This window comes from Protomyctophum bolini (assembly GCF_963924005.1).
Source record: "Protomyctophum bolini genome assembly, chromosome: 13".
Lineage (NCBI taxonomy): Eukaryota > Metazoa > Chordata > Actinopteri > Myctophiformes > Myctophidae > Protomyctophum > Protomyctophum bolini.
This window is the reverse complement of record NC_137874.1, coordinates 14,295,928-14,310,509: the sequence shown is the minus strand read 5'-3', so window position 1 is coordinate 14,310,509 and position 14,582 is coordinate 14,295,928. Positions and strand designations below refer to the sequence as shown.

Sequence of the window (14,582 nt, the reverse complement as noted above, 5' to 3'; positions counted from 1 at the left end):
TGCGGTTGGATAACGGGTACGTTGGGTTATGAGTTATGCCCTCATATATTTCCATTGTGGTGTCCCAAGCCAGTAGAGACCTGCGGATGGCGGATTTAGCCACGGTTGCCGCGGATAACCGCGGTTGGCGGATGGTGCGGTTAATATAAATAAGATGATATCATTAATGCGGTTGGATAGCGGGCGGATAATGCATTTGCGGTTGCGGGTGACAAAAAACTCCATCCGCAGGTCTCTAATGCACATGTTTGTGTGTGCTTACTAGTGCCGGTCCCAAATCTGTTTAAATTGGGGAGGGCTGTGTCAGGAATGTGATGCAGTATAAAACGTGTGCCAAATCAAATAATATGTGGACCATAGGAAACAGATAGAAATAGACGATCCACTGTGGCGACCCCTAGACGGGAATTAGACGGAAGGGAAAAAATGCAGACAAAATTGGAACTGGAACACTATAAAATTGCGTTGTTTGTTTAGCAGTTTTAATGCCTCTATCTATCTGCCCTGACTCTCCTGTGGGCCTCTCTGTCTCTGCAACCTGGGCTCTGCCTCTGAGCAGCAGCAGCAACAGCAACTATAGGGTTTCTGGTCTGATCTGATTTATTTTCTTTTGTAGTTAATTATGAGTGCAGAAATTGATAGATTATACTGTGAGTGTGGAGGTGAGATACTCATTGTCTGGTGTTCAAAGAGCTCCCACATACTGTGCTCAAAACATGATCGGGCCTCCTCGATTCTGCACTTGGTCTGAGGTAGGGCCTAAATGTTGTGCACAAATGTATTCTTAATTCTGATTCACATTTTAGGTGAGACACAGCCACAAGGCTCCAGAGCAGAGAATGAGGGAGAGCTTGCAGAGCACCACACAACACCTCAGACAGGTAGGCTACATATGAGGATGACTGGCATTTGGCCCATTGTGAGACAGATACTATTAAAGTAATGTTTAATATTACATATTTGTAGACAAAACTAGATAGCCTATCAGTCTAATTCATGTCCATGAAAAAAAATGTTTTTATTCAATTAGAGATTCAAGTTTTAGTTGACGATTCAGTGTCGACATATCACCCAGCCAATCCCTGGTGCAATCACCACAGCATAAATACACCTGCGATCTCTCAACCAAGTTGTTTGTTCTGCTCCACGACAGACCAAACACGGGTTGTGAGTACTGCACTTGTAGATCGGCTATTTTCACTATTCTTCAAAATCGCCATCCTCCTCCACCCCAACCTCCTCCTTCCGCCTCGATTCTCTAGGAATCCAGGGGGGGGGGCAGTGACAGAGCAGAGACGACCAACCGCTCATTCCGAGTATAGAGCAAAGATGACCGTCAGCTCCAGAGACTACGCCCCCACCCTGAGTCTCGCCCTACCTTGGGTTCCTCACTCCACTCCATGCATTCATCTCATTCTGTTTCAATAAACTGTTGATCTTGAGCGAAGGTGTGGTCTCTTACTAAGCGAATACAGAGCTGCATTGTATTAAACAACGTCAAACTCACCAACAGCTGTGCAAAAAGCTTGAATTATCCTCTTTCTATCTGCAAAGTGTTTGTTTCATAAAAATCCACTGTAGACTTGTTAGTTGCTGTGATAGGAGAAGGATATCAAATGGAACATAACCACCCTAAAGACTAATCATTGTGTGTATTCCTACACTGGCCTGCATCGAGTACCCGTAATCTTGGTACATAGAAACTGATTTATTGAAGACTCTGACTTACACATCTGCACACATTTTGTTTTGATTGTATTGCTGTATTGTTGTATTGTGCCTTTTGCTTTGGCAATGTAAATGTATGTTTTCTCATGCCAAAAAAAATTCCTTTGAATTGAATTGAATTGAAATTGAGTGAGTGAGTGAGTGAGTCATTGAGTGAGTCATTGAGTGAGTGAGTGTGAGTGAGTCAGTGAGTGAGTTAGCAGTTAGGCCATCAGATTGACGACAACCATTCCCCTGGGCCCTGTTATTTTCCTGACAGCACAGCGTCTACTAGCAACACCCTATGCCCACAGCGACCATAAATAAACACGGTGGACTGGCCCTTTACCATCCTCCAGTCCACTCCACCAATGGAAGGCATCGGTACAGATGTGCTGCGGAAACCAGCCCTGTCGTCGACCAATCAGCAACCGATGTTCCGTCGCCCCCCTCCCCTCTCCAGACAGACGGCAGCAGCGTTTTTTTTAACGTTTCACTTCAGCACGACCCAACACCCAACGTTCTTCTTTAATCTTTTCTGACTTGATACATTGTAACTTCTGCTGACACAGACAGACACAACCTCGGCCTGTTTCTAGCGTATGTGTGATCTGCAATCGCCAATAAACCGGTTCGTTTATGATATTCGACCCAGCTACATTTCAATCTTGGAACGCGTTTCAGATCTCTTGTCGATCGTGTGCAGACATGGGTGAGTAGTTGTTTTTGTTGCCATCATTATTTGTGCTTAGTGGCGTTTTCGGACTCGCCGGCGACCTAGAACAACGGTTCGGTAAAACGGTTGTGTTTAATACATCGGGACGTTTAGTTTAGTTAGTAGGTAACGTTTTTTCCCCAGTGTTGCGACCTGGTGATAGCTGCCTGCCTGCCTGTCGTGTCGTTCACCTGGCTGCTGGTGGCTGCCTGCATTCCTGCTGTCAGTCTGGGCCGCTGCCTAGAGCTTTGTTTAGTATCATCCATCATCCAGATGTTTACGGTACACTCTGATAACAGAGGGTAAAAATGTAACCACATTTTCGACCCTTTTTAGGGGCATTTGGTTATGGTCCATTTGACTCCATTTATTTATGCGCACCATCCGAGCGTTAACACTTTATACATTTAAGACAGAGGAGCCGGGAGGAGGACTTTACTGTGTATCAATTTCCTATGGCCAGATGTTCGAAGGTGTTATATAGGAGCTTTGTCTGAGCGTTGTCTAGCTATAGCATCACCCACAGCCAGATGTTAAAGGTATTATAGAGAAGCTTTGTTTAGCATCACCCACAGACAGATGTTAAAGGAATTAGATGAGCCTGCAGGCTTGCATAATAATTCCTGTACACACACACACACACACACACACACACACACACACACTATACTTGTATTATGATATTTATGGATGGACACAACGTACTGTGCTCTCACCAAACGTAGTCAAGGGTTCTATGTAGTAGCAGCTGAATATAAATACATACACACATCCATATCTTTAGTGCGTTCTAATTTAACAGACTGGCAGACTGGCTTATCTCAGATCAACACACACTGTAGCCTTATCTAGGTCAATTCCTAGTTTCATCAGAGCACACAGAAATACCACTTCACGATGCAAGTAGTTGTGTAACTTCCTCTGTTGGAAGAATATGCTACTTGGCCCCACGGCAAGTCTCGCTCCATGTGGCACATACATTACCATTACATACGTTTACAAATGAAATCTCTGCATGTGTTTAATATCTGACTGCAGCTCCTGGCTATCAGCAGATTTAGTGTCAAGCGGTAGTTTCCCCAAACCCATGACTGTGCTGTGCTTGGTTCCAGATGCAATACGTTATGTTTGACATCAGTACTGTAGGATGCATGAGCTACTGCTACTCCAGCCAGTTGCAGAGGAGCGGTTACCTCTCCAAAGTAAACACACAAATGTCTGCCATATGCCTGGCTATCTTCCCACCCAATGCACAGAAAAGAATACTTGCACGATGCAGTGCAGGGGTGCAACGGTTAATATAATTTAACTCATCTATTTTAATGTATTCTTTTTTTAATGGGGGGGTGTAATTGTAGGCAAACATTTTCACAAAAGTTCAAATATAGCAGACATATTGTAATGTTGTAGAATTTTTGTGTGACACCATTGTATGTCTTAAGTATAATGGTTTAATATGGGTGAGCAGATAGTCTGGGTACTAGGGAAGTGACAGGTACTACTATCAATAATGGTTATGGGTGAGCAGATAGTCTGGGTAGTGACAGGTACTACTGGGTACTGTGTAATTCTCTTCAATGATAGTTCTGTAAGTAGTACAAAATACAAATGCATCATAGTTAAGACGATATTTAACTGACGATAAATACTGGTAGGATTTACCGATGTTGCTGGTAGAAGCATGTGGGAAACGGCCTTCATGCTGCAGATTGCAGAAGTGAATGCGGGAAGTTGCAGCGTGGCTCAGTGAACTGAAACATGATATTAAAACCGTTTGCCTCGCGTTCGAGCGCGGTCTAGACTGTCACTGAAAACGAAAACACAGTGAGGTAGCAATTAGTGGCTTTGCATACACCGTGTGAGTGTGTCCGAGTCAACGTTGAAACAGCCCAGCTGTTTGTGTCTGTGTAAAAAATAATTGCTTATAAGAATGCAGTATTACTGGACAGCCTTCAGTCTTGACTGTGTGGAAGATAATACATTCCGCTTGCAATGCTGATATCAGCTCACTTATGCTATATTTAAATTTACATTATTCCTCGCTCCACCTGTCATGTGTAACATTATTCCTCTGCTGTCTCATGTAGGTTTGATAGGTGAGCCGTGGAGCCTAGAAGGCAAGGACGAACCCCAAGGCTGAGGCCTCAGGAGGAGGGTGAACAATCCCCCCGGGCCCCACTCTCTGGTTCACACTGTGTTCTCGACACCACCTTTTGTCTGCATACCACAGGCCCCACCCTCGCTGTCTTTTCTCTGTGGACCTCTCCTGGGCCGTCAGTAGACATAAGACATCACTCTCCACCGGTCGATTTAGAATTCAGTCCTCTATCGTATCGGTGTTCTCCATGGAAATACCGATGTCGATCTGAGCCGACCGCACCCCGACCATGAGGAATAGCAGGTGGACCTTGCTGCTGGGCTGCGTCCTGCTCTGCTCCGTGTCTCTCCTGTACCTGGGCATGAGTGGTGTGGAGTGTCCGCCCAAAAGCGGGCACCACCGCGGCTGGGCTGAGTTAGGACCGGGCTCGGCCAACCAGAGCCTGTCGTCGAGCGGCCTCCTCGTCCCCCCCGAGGACACGCCTCTCATCTTCATCGGTGGCTTTCCCCGCAGTGGCACCACGCTGATGCGGGCCATGCTGGACGCGCACGGCGCCGTGCGCTGCGGCGAGGAGACCCGCGTCATTCCTCGGCTGCTGGGCATGCGGGCCACCTGGAGCCGCTCGGCCAAGGAGAGGCTGCGCCTGGACGAGGCCGGAGTCACGGACCAGGTGTTGGATTCGGCCGTGCGGGCCTTCTTGTTGGAGGTGAGATGAAATGCACAGCTGTTATTATGCAAACGTGTGGCAGAGAGATTCCCTGACAAAGACAAAAGAACAAAGAATTCAACGGTCAATCAGTAATGAAATAAAGGGGTCAGAGCCAGACTCTACATAAAAGGTGGTGCCGTGGTGGTTGTGCTTTAATACATGAGCAGACAGGGTAGATGTACATCTCTAAGTCTAAACCCCTTATCCCTAAACGTCTGTTTGTTTGGCCCAGCAGTAAACTGACCCATTGAACCCCTAACTGGTTGCCTCCACCGTTTACACATTGTGAAGCAGACCATTTGCCCTTCCTAAAACGGTTACATTGGAAAGCCTTGTATTGTATATCATTTCAACAAGAGCTTTATCACGTTGTCGCATTTATTGATGACTTATACTGTATATATTTTCATATTTAATGGACAGCCTTTATATAGAGCCTTTCTATTCAACATGACCATTAAAAGCTATGTGTAGCTCACAGTCATTCCGGAGCAGATTGGGGTTCAGTGTGTCGGTCAAGGTCACTTCGGTGCAATGCCAGGAGAATCAAACAAACATGAGGCCTTCTTTCTTTTATCAATCAAGGCCCTTCAACAGTGTACAAATGTCACAGGATGGATTAACAGCCGCAACACCCAGAAAAACAAAACAAAAACAAGAATTGATGACATAGTCATAATTACCAGCTGCGTTATTATATCTGCAGACTTGTGGGTGAAATAATTGTGGGTTGTTGTTGCAACTTACTGGCTGCAATGCAATGCTATCACATTGGCTGAGAGGTTGGCTAGAGGCTAAAAGTGTCTGGTTGGCTAGAGACGAGGCAGCCAATCAGAAAGACAGCCAATGGAATGATAAGTTGCTAGGTGGTAAAAATTAAATAAATCATGGTACATAAGACAATACAGAACAGGACCACAGACGGCACCAACCACTTTCCAGGCAGTCTTGCATTCGGAGGCCTTCTGATTCCGAGACGCCTGCTCTACCTAATATGCCCACTGCCCTCCTGAGACCTAGGTCTTATTTGCAGCACTCCATTTTTATTGTTGCTCTGTGCTTTGTGTATCATATGTATGACGTTGTGTATTCCAGATCATAGTGGGTCACGGGGAGCCGGCAGCTCGTCTTTGTAACAAGGACCCATTCGCCCTCAAGTCCCTTGCTTACCTCGCACGCATCTTCCCCAAGGCCAAATTTGTCCTCATGCTGCGAGACGGGCGAGCGACTGTCCATTCCATGATCTCACGAAAGGTGCGTTCGGGGTCGTTCCTCAGGGCTGAGAAAGAATCTGTGTTTTCAATGGATCCAATGTAATGTCATTATTTACAGTAGTCACAATCTAACAGACAGACCACTTTAAAAAAATGTATAATAAAATAAATAAATAGCTGATCTACATGATGCAACACATTGTGAGATAATTTTTGGTACTTTTGACACCTAAAATAATAAAATGTGCAAATGTATTTGCACAGGAGAGACAAGGTGGTAACAGCATAAAATATTCTCTAGCACTGGAATTGATTTTCAAAATGTTCCCCAATATAACAGACGGTTTATCTTTTGTAAACTCCACCCCTCACAATGTAACTTCAACATGAACAGGGGTGAAGGTGAACATTTCTCTCGTGCTTGATGGCAAGGTCGGCCTGAGGCATTGTAGATATGCTGTAGTCATGTTCATGGCAGTTAAAGAGTAGGCCAGGGAGCAAAGACATCTTATATAGAATATATATAATAGATATATAGAATATATTGATTACAAAAAATAATAATATATATATATATATATATATATATATATATATATATATATATATATATATATTATTTTTTTATTCGTCACAGAAACTATACGATTATGTAATATGGCATCATGAATAAAAATAAAATAAACAAATAACAAGATGCATGTACATACACAACTTAAAACGAACACAACAAAGGATCAAGAAAAGAAAATAAGAAAAGCAAAAGAAACCCCTCCTAGGACCAACGATGTCACAAAAAGCAGGATATACCTTCCCACTGTGTAAGGACAGCCTGAATCATACAGTATCCATAAGTTTGTCTGCAATGCTAGACCATATACGTTAACATTTTTCCTCGCTCGCTCCATGTAATCTGGCAGTTGACATTTCTAGATATACTACATTTTATTTAAAAATGTTAGAGCCCATTGGCGAAAGTTTGAGGTTTCCACCACATAGCAACCATCTTCTTAGCTGTTGTTAACCCAGCAAAGAAGATGCGTCTGTTCTTTAGGTGTAGCTGGGTCACATAATTTTAAATAAATAAAGATGTAGAAGGTGCAATATTAACTATTAAAGTAATTAATTATAACGTATATCTAAACAGCACTATTCCCCTCCATTCCGCTCCTCTCCTTGTGCAGGTAACTATCTCAGGCTTTGACCTGAACAGCTACAGAGACTGCCTGACCAAGTGGAGCGGCGCGGTGGAGGCCATGTTCAGCCAGTGCCAGGGGGGGGCGTCGGAGGGCCGCTGTCTGCCCGTGCGCTACGAGCAGCTGGTGCTGCACCCCGAGGAGGAGATGCGCAAGCTGCTGCACTTCCTGGATCTGCCCTGGGACACGGCGGTGCTGCACCACCAAGACCTCATCGGGAAGGCTGGAGGAGTGTCCCTGTCCAAGTGAGTGAGTGTGGATGCACAGAGGCGTCTGGGAGAAATGCAAGGCCCTGTGCGATATGTCGGGGGGGGGGGGGGGGGGGGGGGGGGGGAACAATGTGCACGCACACATTTTTTGAATTAATTAATTAATACTTACTTATGCCTTCACTTTCCTACAAATATTATGCTAGGTTCTCATCTCCAATGAGTAAGAAATTGACATGCACTGCCCAATTTAGCAGCTTAACAGTGTGAATGCAGAGATTGTAGAATTACTATTTTTGCGTTTTCTATTTTCAAACTTTTAATGACGTTTTTTCAAATTGATTAGAATTGAGTTTGTCCCTTTGAACAAAATACCAGTAATCCATAGTCTAGGAAACGCCAAAATCGGGACGGGCACCAAATCCAAAAATCTGGCAATCTGGCTCATCTTACATCAGACTTTGTATGGTAAGTGTATATTGTATGCAGTCATAATACAGTCATTGTGTACTTACACTTTTAGTCGTGGTGGGTGTCTGAGAACCAGCCAGCGTCTCTGGTTCTGGCATCTGTCATTACAGAGGTTAAAATGACCTCTCTCTCTCCCACGCAAACGGGAATCTACAGTAGGTTTGTGTTTGCCTTTGCCCAAATTGGGTCTGGGATCGAATGCCTCCAAACTCACAGGCCATGTCAAGTGACACCAGGGGAAAAAACTTTCACATCGGCTATTTTCGAATAGCTGACAAAATAGGGCTTAAGGTTTTGGATGATCCAGTTTCAATTGATGATTTTTCAATTGATGTTCTTATTGACGAATGCTAATACATGACATATATGTGTACATATCTGTCGAAAGGATAGCACACAAAAAGACCAAGAGCTTATTTCCCTTGTGTGTTTGTAAAGTAAAATGTCTGACACCAACAATGTTGGAGCCATTTTCTATTTATGATGATTTGTATTTATTATGGTTATTATTGCCTTCTTTATGAATTGTTTATTTTCGTGGCCGTTTAATTATTATAATTTTACTATGAATTTGATGTGTTGCATGGAGGTTTCCCCTCCCCTTTTGAGAAAGGATATGTAGGTGCTAGGCACCAGGTGCCAGGTGACTCCCTGCTGGGAGAGAATGTGACACAGTTTGTTGACCGCGCAGGCTCCTTTTTGTTTTATTACAATACTCAAAGTTTAAGTTCATGTGACGGATAAATAAATATATTGTCTGATGCAACTATACTTTCTGATCTCCGAGAGTATTTGTATCTACAAGAAGAGACTCGAGTTACACAGCAACAATAGACTGCAACACCACCCCGACCAACAGTGGCTTTATTGTTTGAAAGAAAGGCCACGATAAACGATGTTGGCACATGTGGATGTCTTCGGGGAATAAAGCTGGGTGTGGTTCTGTGACTTCCGTCTTTGCGGTGCAGTGTTAATTTGGACAGCAAATATATAGTATTTGGTCAAGTCATACAGTGATATTTTTGGAATAAAATTCCACTTTAGTTTTTGTCGCATTTTAGTCATCTGAAACGTTTTAGTTTTAGTCTAGTTATAGTTGACTAATGCAGTAAAGGATTTTAGTCAACTACATCCACAGTTAATTTAGTCAACTAAAATGCATTTTGTCAGGTTGTTATAACATCGTTTTGCCTTATTCTTAGCTGCGTGTCGACAATAGCAGATCTACAAGCTAACAACGCATCGCACTGTGATCTTGTAGTTGTAGATCGACAATTTTCTTTCTTTTTTTATGTTTTTGTTGTGGCTTTCGCCTTTATTTTATATTTTCTTTATGGAGGGACAGACAGCATAGTAGGCTGATGGGGATGATATCGACTATTTTCGTAGCGTGACGCTGACACCCGCACACAACCAAGCATAACGTGATTTGTCTTAGTTCTACTGGATCGCTTCTCCCAACATTTTTGTCTAGTTTTTATTTGTCGACGGAATTGTCAGTGCATTTTATCATAGTCGTCATAGCCTCATGTTTTATTTAGGTTTTTACTTTGTTTTCGTCAGTGAAAAAAGTAGTGGACCAATATCTTTCGGCGTCCTTTTAGTCGACGGACACTAACGGTGTAATGTGGTGTGCCCTGCAGGGTGGAGCGCTCCACAGACCAGGTGATGAGACCGGTCAACACGGACGCCCTGGCCAAGTGGGTGGGCCACATCCCGCCCGACGTGCTCAACGACATGGCCGACATCGCCCCCATGCTGGCTCGACTGGGCTACGACCCCGTGGCCAACCCTCCCGACTACACCAAACCCCAGCCCATCCTCAACCCCATGTTCAACTACTCGCAGGTCAGAGACAACTTTTGCTCAAACTAGCAGTACTACTGACACCACGCCTGTTGTGGGAGGTCTGTGGTACAAAGTACCTTATTGAGCCATGACGGCCATCAGGGGAGACAACAGAGAAGTGTTTACCAAACTTGACTTTTGAGACTTTGTTCCCTAACAGCAGTGGTGGGAAAAAGTACTCAAATGTTTTACTTAAGTAAAAGTATCAATACTGCATAAAGATACTCTATACAGTAAGTAAAAGTCTGGAATTCAACATTTACTTGAGTAAAAGTATTTGCTTCAAAAAGTTAAAGTACTTATTGTGCAGAATGTCTCATTTTAAGTTTTCAAATGTATAGTACACTTTTGAAAATAGCAGATTTACAAGCTCACAATGCGTCGCGGTGCGACACATTGTTAGCTTGTAGATCGGCTATTTTCAAATTACTGAAATATATATAGGGCTCAAGTGGTTACTGTATGTTTTGTAATAATAATCCAAATCTACAAATTAACTAGTAACTAAAGTAGTAGAAGTAAAAGTATTGGAAATTGGAAATACTCAAGTAAAGTACAAATACCCCAAAATTGTACTTAAGTACAGTACTTAAGTAAATGTGCTTAGTTACTTCTACACCACTGCCAAACGGTCCCAATCCAAACTGTACATGTAATTTCAGAGACGTAGAAATGGATTGTTTTGATCTGTCTGACAAAAAACAAAACAAAAACTGAGGGCCTCTAGTCTGAAGTTGGAAAACTTTAATGTTTGTCGGCAATGCAATTGATGGCTTCACCAGTTTGAACAGTTCAATTTAATTCACTCCATTTAGATTGTATCATAGAGCCAATTCACAACATGTTTAGACACTTTACATGTAGAGCCATGTAACCTCAGGCAGAACCACCAGGCGACCATCTGCCTTGACCGTGGCTGTGGGAAAGACCGATGAATCGGTACAACTGGGCGCTAACGGACTAAAAAAGAAAAGGTGGGCCTAATGAAAAGTGACAACCCGCCACAAGAACACTGGCTTTTATTGCATTTAATTTCTCCAAGTCGATCTGTGTGATTCTCCAAATTTCTTTGGCAGGTAGATATGGCAGTTATGGACACTTAATACTGACACACCCATGAACTTGTTTTTCAAGTTCTTCACATGAAACAACATGAGATGGCAAATAAGATGGCACAGAAGTACATATCCTGGCCAGAAAGGAAAATATAGCATTTTTTATATCACCCAGTCTGGTTATCTATTTTTATTTGGTGTCCCTATTTTGCACACATCTATACACGTTGCCTGTACATTGGCAATTTTCACAATTTGTTGTACAATGAAGTAATGAAGTAAGTATACAGCTTAAGTTGTTAAGACCCCCCCCCCCCCCCTCTTATTTCTTTTGCAGATCAAACCCTGAATGTAATGCATGCAATGATCCCAGTAATGACAGCAACCGATGTCTTCCCTCTCCTCAGAGTCCGAGAGCAACAGAAGCCCCACATCCCAGCTAAGAAACCAGCAGCTCTGCCAGGAACGTGCTGGAATGGCCTTCAGCTAAATCATATTGCTTAATATTCTCTGACTGCCAGCTCACCCTTACAAGAGGATTTTGAAGTGTTCCACTCTGGATTTGTTTTTGTCATTAGTCATAGCTATACTTGGTTTCATGTCACACTAGTAGGTTTGTGTTCATCAGCAGGAGGCCATTAGCTGGTCTTAACCCTTCAAGACCTGAGGCCGATTCTACAAATGCCTTCTAAATCAATGTATATTAGCAGATATACAAGCTCGCAGCGCGCTGCGAGCTTGTATATCTGCTCATTTTAAATGGGCAACACTAAAATCTAAAATGACTCTGATGCTTTCCCGGTTTTGATGGCTTTAAGCCAGCAGAATACTCCAGTCCAAACAACGTCACATATTTTCAGCTGCAGCAGGTCTTGCTGAACCAAAAAATAAATAAATAACTTGACTTACAGAATGGGACGAAAGTCCTCTGGCATTCTATTTTATAATCTAACAACATTTAAAAAGTGTGTCACACATTTCTCATATATAAAATCAAAAGATTTATTGAAAATAGCTGATTTTTACAAGCTCACATGTAAACTAAACATTTTTGAAGCACGCAAACTGGGCTTCTATCTATACTCACTGCAGCTCCACTCTGGGTTCTGAATGTATACAGTGACAGAACTTTTTTTTTTTTTTTAACCATGGAACTGTTTGTTTTACATAACCTCCTACACATTTGTCTCAGAGGTTTGTACTCCTAACCTCCCCAGAGAACCCTATCTTCTAACCAGTCCATGGTACGTTGCTGTTAGATTGTAGAAAGAAAACAATACTGAATGACAAGCAAATTGTGTGTCTGACCAATCACACAAGTTGTTCACATTGGTGCCTCTGCGGCGATGTTTGGCTACAGCTAGACAATCTTGGCGGCGCAAGAAATGCTGAAATTACCTTCCGCAGGACAACATGTTTGTTTGTTTTTCTCAGCATTGCTGAGTCAGCAATGATACATGTCATTTTGTTCTCATTGACATGCTGAAGCTGAAAAACGTTTGACTTGGCTAGTTTGGAGTATGCTGCAAGGCTTCAGTCCTTGGACTCCTGCTCAGGGAAGTTACTTCTTACTTGTTCCAACAATCAATGTTACATCCTATTCAACTTTTCGTCTTGGTTTTTCTCTCTCAAACAAAGTGTATCTGAAAGTATTTGAACGTGAGCGTAATGTGATCAATTCACCACCATTATGAATGTGCTTTTAGACCGTTGGTACTATCTAACAGGGCGGTAACTGTTCAGAGTATGACTGTATATTTTTGAAGACGTATGTTTATTTTCTTAATAAATTATTTTGTTGTCGATCATTCATTAAAGAATTTGACATTGCTTGTACTATGACTGTAAGACTTTTATATTAATCAAAATAAACCCATTTCATTCACTTGTGTATTGGGTATTAAAGAAAATCATATCAAAATATTTTAAATTGTAAAACCTTGTTTTAAATCACTGAAGGATGTTTGAATTTAGCTTTTAGAAGATTTTACCAGCATATTGCAATTGTTGTAATTAACCCCTCCTTATTCCCTTGGAGATGTGTAGCCAGCCACCCCTTAATAGGTCAACATGGTGTACAGTACAGTATAACACAATGCATTACTGCCCATCACTGTTGCATCAAATTGAAATGATTTGAGCATTAACATCAATGGCTATGTTTTGGGCATCCAGTGATATACAGTGAGATGGCAATACGTTTTAGCCAAACTATAGAGTTAATGAATCTGTCAATATATTTGATTCGGTCTTAGTGAGGCAACATTAACCGTTCAGACAACTATTTGTGAATTTCTGTACTTTCTGATGCCTAGTGATTTCAGCTCCATACATGCTTGAATTACAGATCTCTAGATGCTAACCTATATTGCCGTGGATTTCGTTCAGGTTCTTCTGAGGATGATTCTAGTCCTGTGAGGAGATAGAAACTGTTCAGTAACGAATGTGATCATAGAGACCAACCTAGTAACGGTACGTACTTGTATCATGGGAGTCTGTTTGCTGTATGATAATGCTTTGACCTTGCATTCCCATAGTCTCCATTCTGTAGGCCTATACTTGCGCCATTGCTCTCCATGGATCCCCAGTAGACGGGTTGGTTGACTCCAGTTACTCCAGTATATGGACTCTCCACAGTAAATGACCACCCTGAACCTCACCTGAAGCTCATAGGTGGAGTTACCAGAGGGCAGGTTGGTACAGTAACTCAGTCTCTCCATGCTGAATCTAGAACTCTGAACACAAGGAGCAAAGATAGCATGGTTGGACTGGAATTAATGCAATGCCAGGAGTATTTCACTAGTAAAATGTTATAAATGAATCGATGAAAAAGATAAAAAAAAATATAACAGAAGACAATTGCTTACCGGTATGTGATTCTGATGCTTTGTAAAATTCTGGCCTTTGGTTATTTTCTTTGATTCCATGATATGTCCTACCTCCCATTTGTTGTAGTCAGCCCTGTAGCGAACTGCATTCTCCAAACATTTGTACCAACCATTGGTGTGATTCCAATAGAAACACAGGTTGGAGTCGTTCTTGACAGTAACGTTGACTGGAGCATTCAGCTTGACTGAAAATGTAACGGAATGGAATGGTCAATGCCTGTGTGCAAATTCAGATCAACTGGTCAAGCCAGTGAGGAGCAAAGTGGGGTACAGACAGACAGAGACACACACACATGCACACACACACACACACACACACACACACACACACACACACACACACACACACCCCCCCCCAGAGTTGGATTAGTTCCCACAGGGAAAGTTTTATGTTTCCCCCTAGTGGAACGCTTCAAGAAGACATGACATTTCAATGGCTAGGTTTGAAATAATATTTAGCTTGAATCTTATA

The 14,582-nt window shown here is 42.5% G+C and overlaps 1 protein-coding gene across 2 annotated transcripts; it reads left to right on the top strand.

The window, feature by feature from the left end:
- Positions 1–2,192: 2,192 nt before the first annotated feature.
- tpst1l (tyrosylprotein sulfotransferase 1, like) lies at positions 2,193–13,089 on the top strand. 2 transcript variants are annotated; one of them, XM_080779999.1, is made up of 6 exons: positions 2,193–2,419; positions 4,510–5,226; positions 6,325–6,483; positions 7,628–7,884; positions 9,963–10,167; positions 11,630–13,089. In XM_080779999.1, exons 2-6 carry the CDS (start codon positions 4,810–4,812, stop codon positions 11,663–11,665), a joined length of 1,074 nt encoding a protein of 357 aa, XP_080636125.1. In that variant the 5' UTR covers positions 2,193–2,419; positions 4,510–4,809; the 3' UTR covers positions 11,666–13,089. The 2 variants fall into 2 exon arrangements, with proteins under 2 accessions (XP_080636125.1, XP_080636126.1); XM_080780000.1 differs by having other exon boundaries at positions 11,560–13,089.
- Positions 13,090–14,582: the final 1,493 nt, after the last annotated feature.

Excerpts from the sequence above, each read along its gene's own strand:
- tpst1l (XM_080779999.1), top strand. The coding sequence starts at position 4,810 with ATGAGGAATAGCAGGTGGACCTTGCTGCTGGGCTGCGTCCTGCTCTGC. Across the intron at positions 5,227-6,324 it reads TGCGGGCCTTCTTGTTGGAG|ATCATAGTGGGTCACGGGGA; the intron begins GTGAGATGAAAT and ends TGTGTATTCCAG. Across the intron at positions 10,168-11,629 it reads CCATGTTCAACTACTCGCAG|AGTCCGAGAGCAACAGAAGC; the intron begins GTCAGAGACAAC and ends CCCTCTCCTCAG.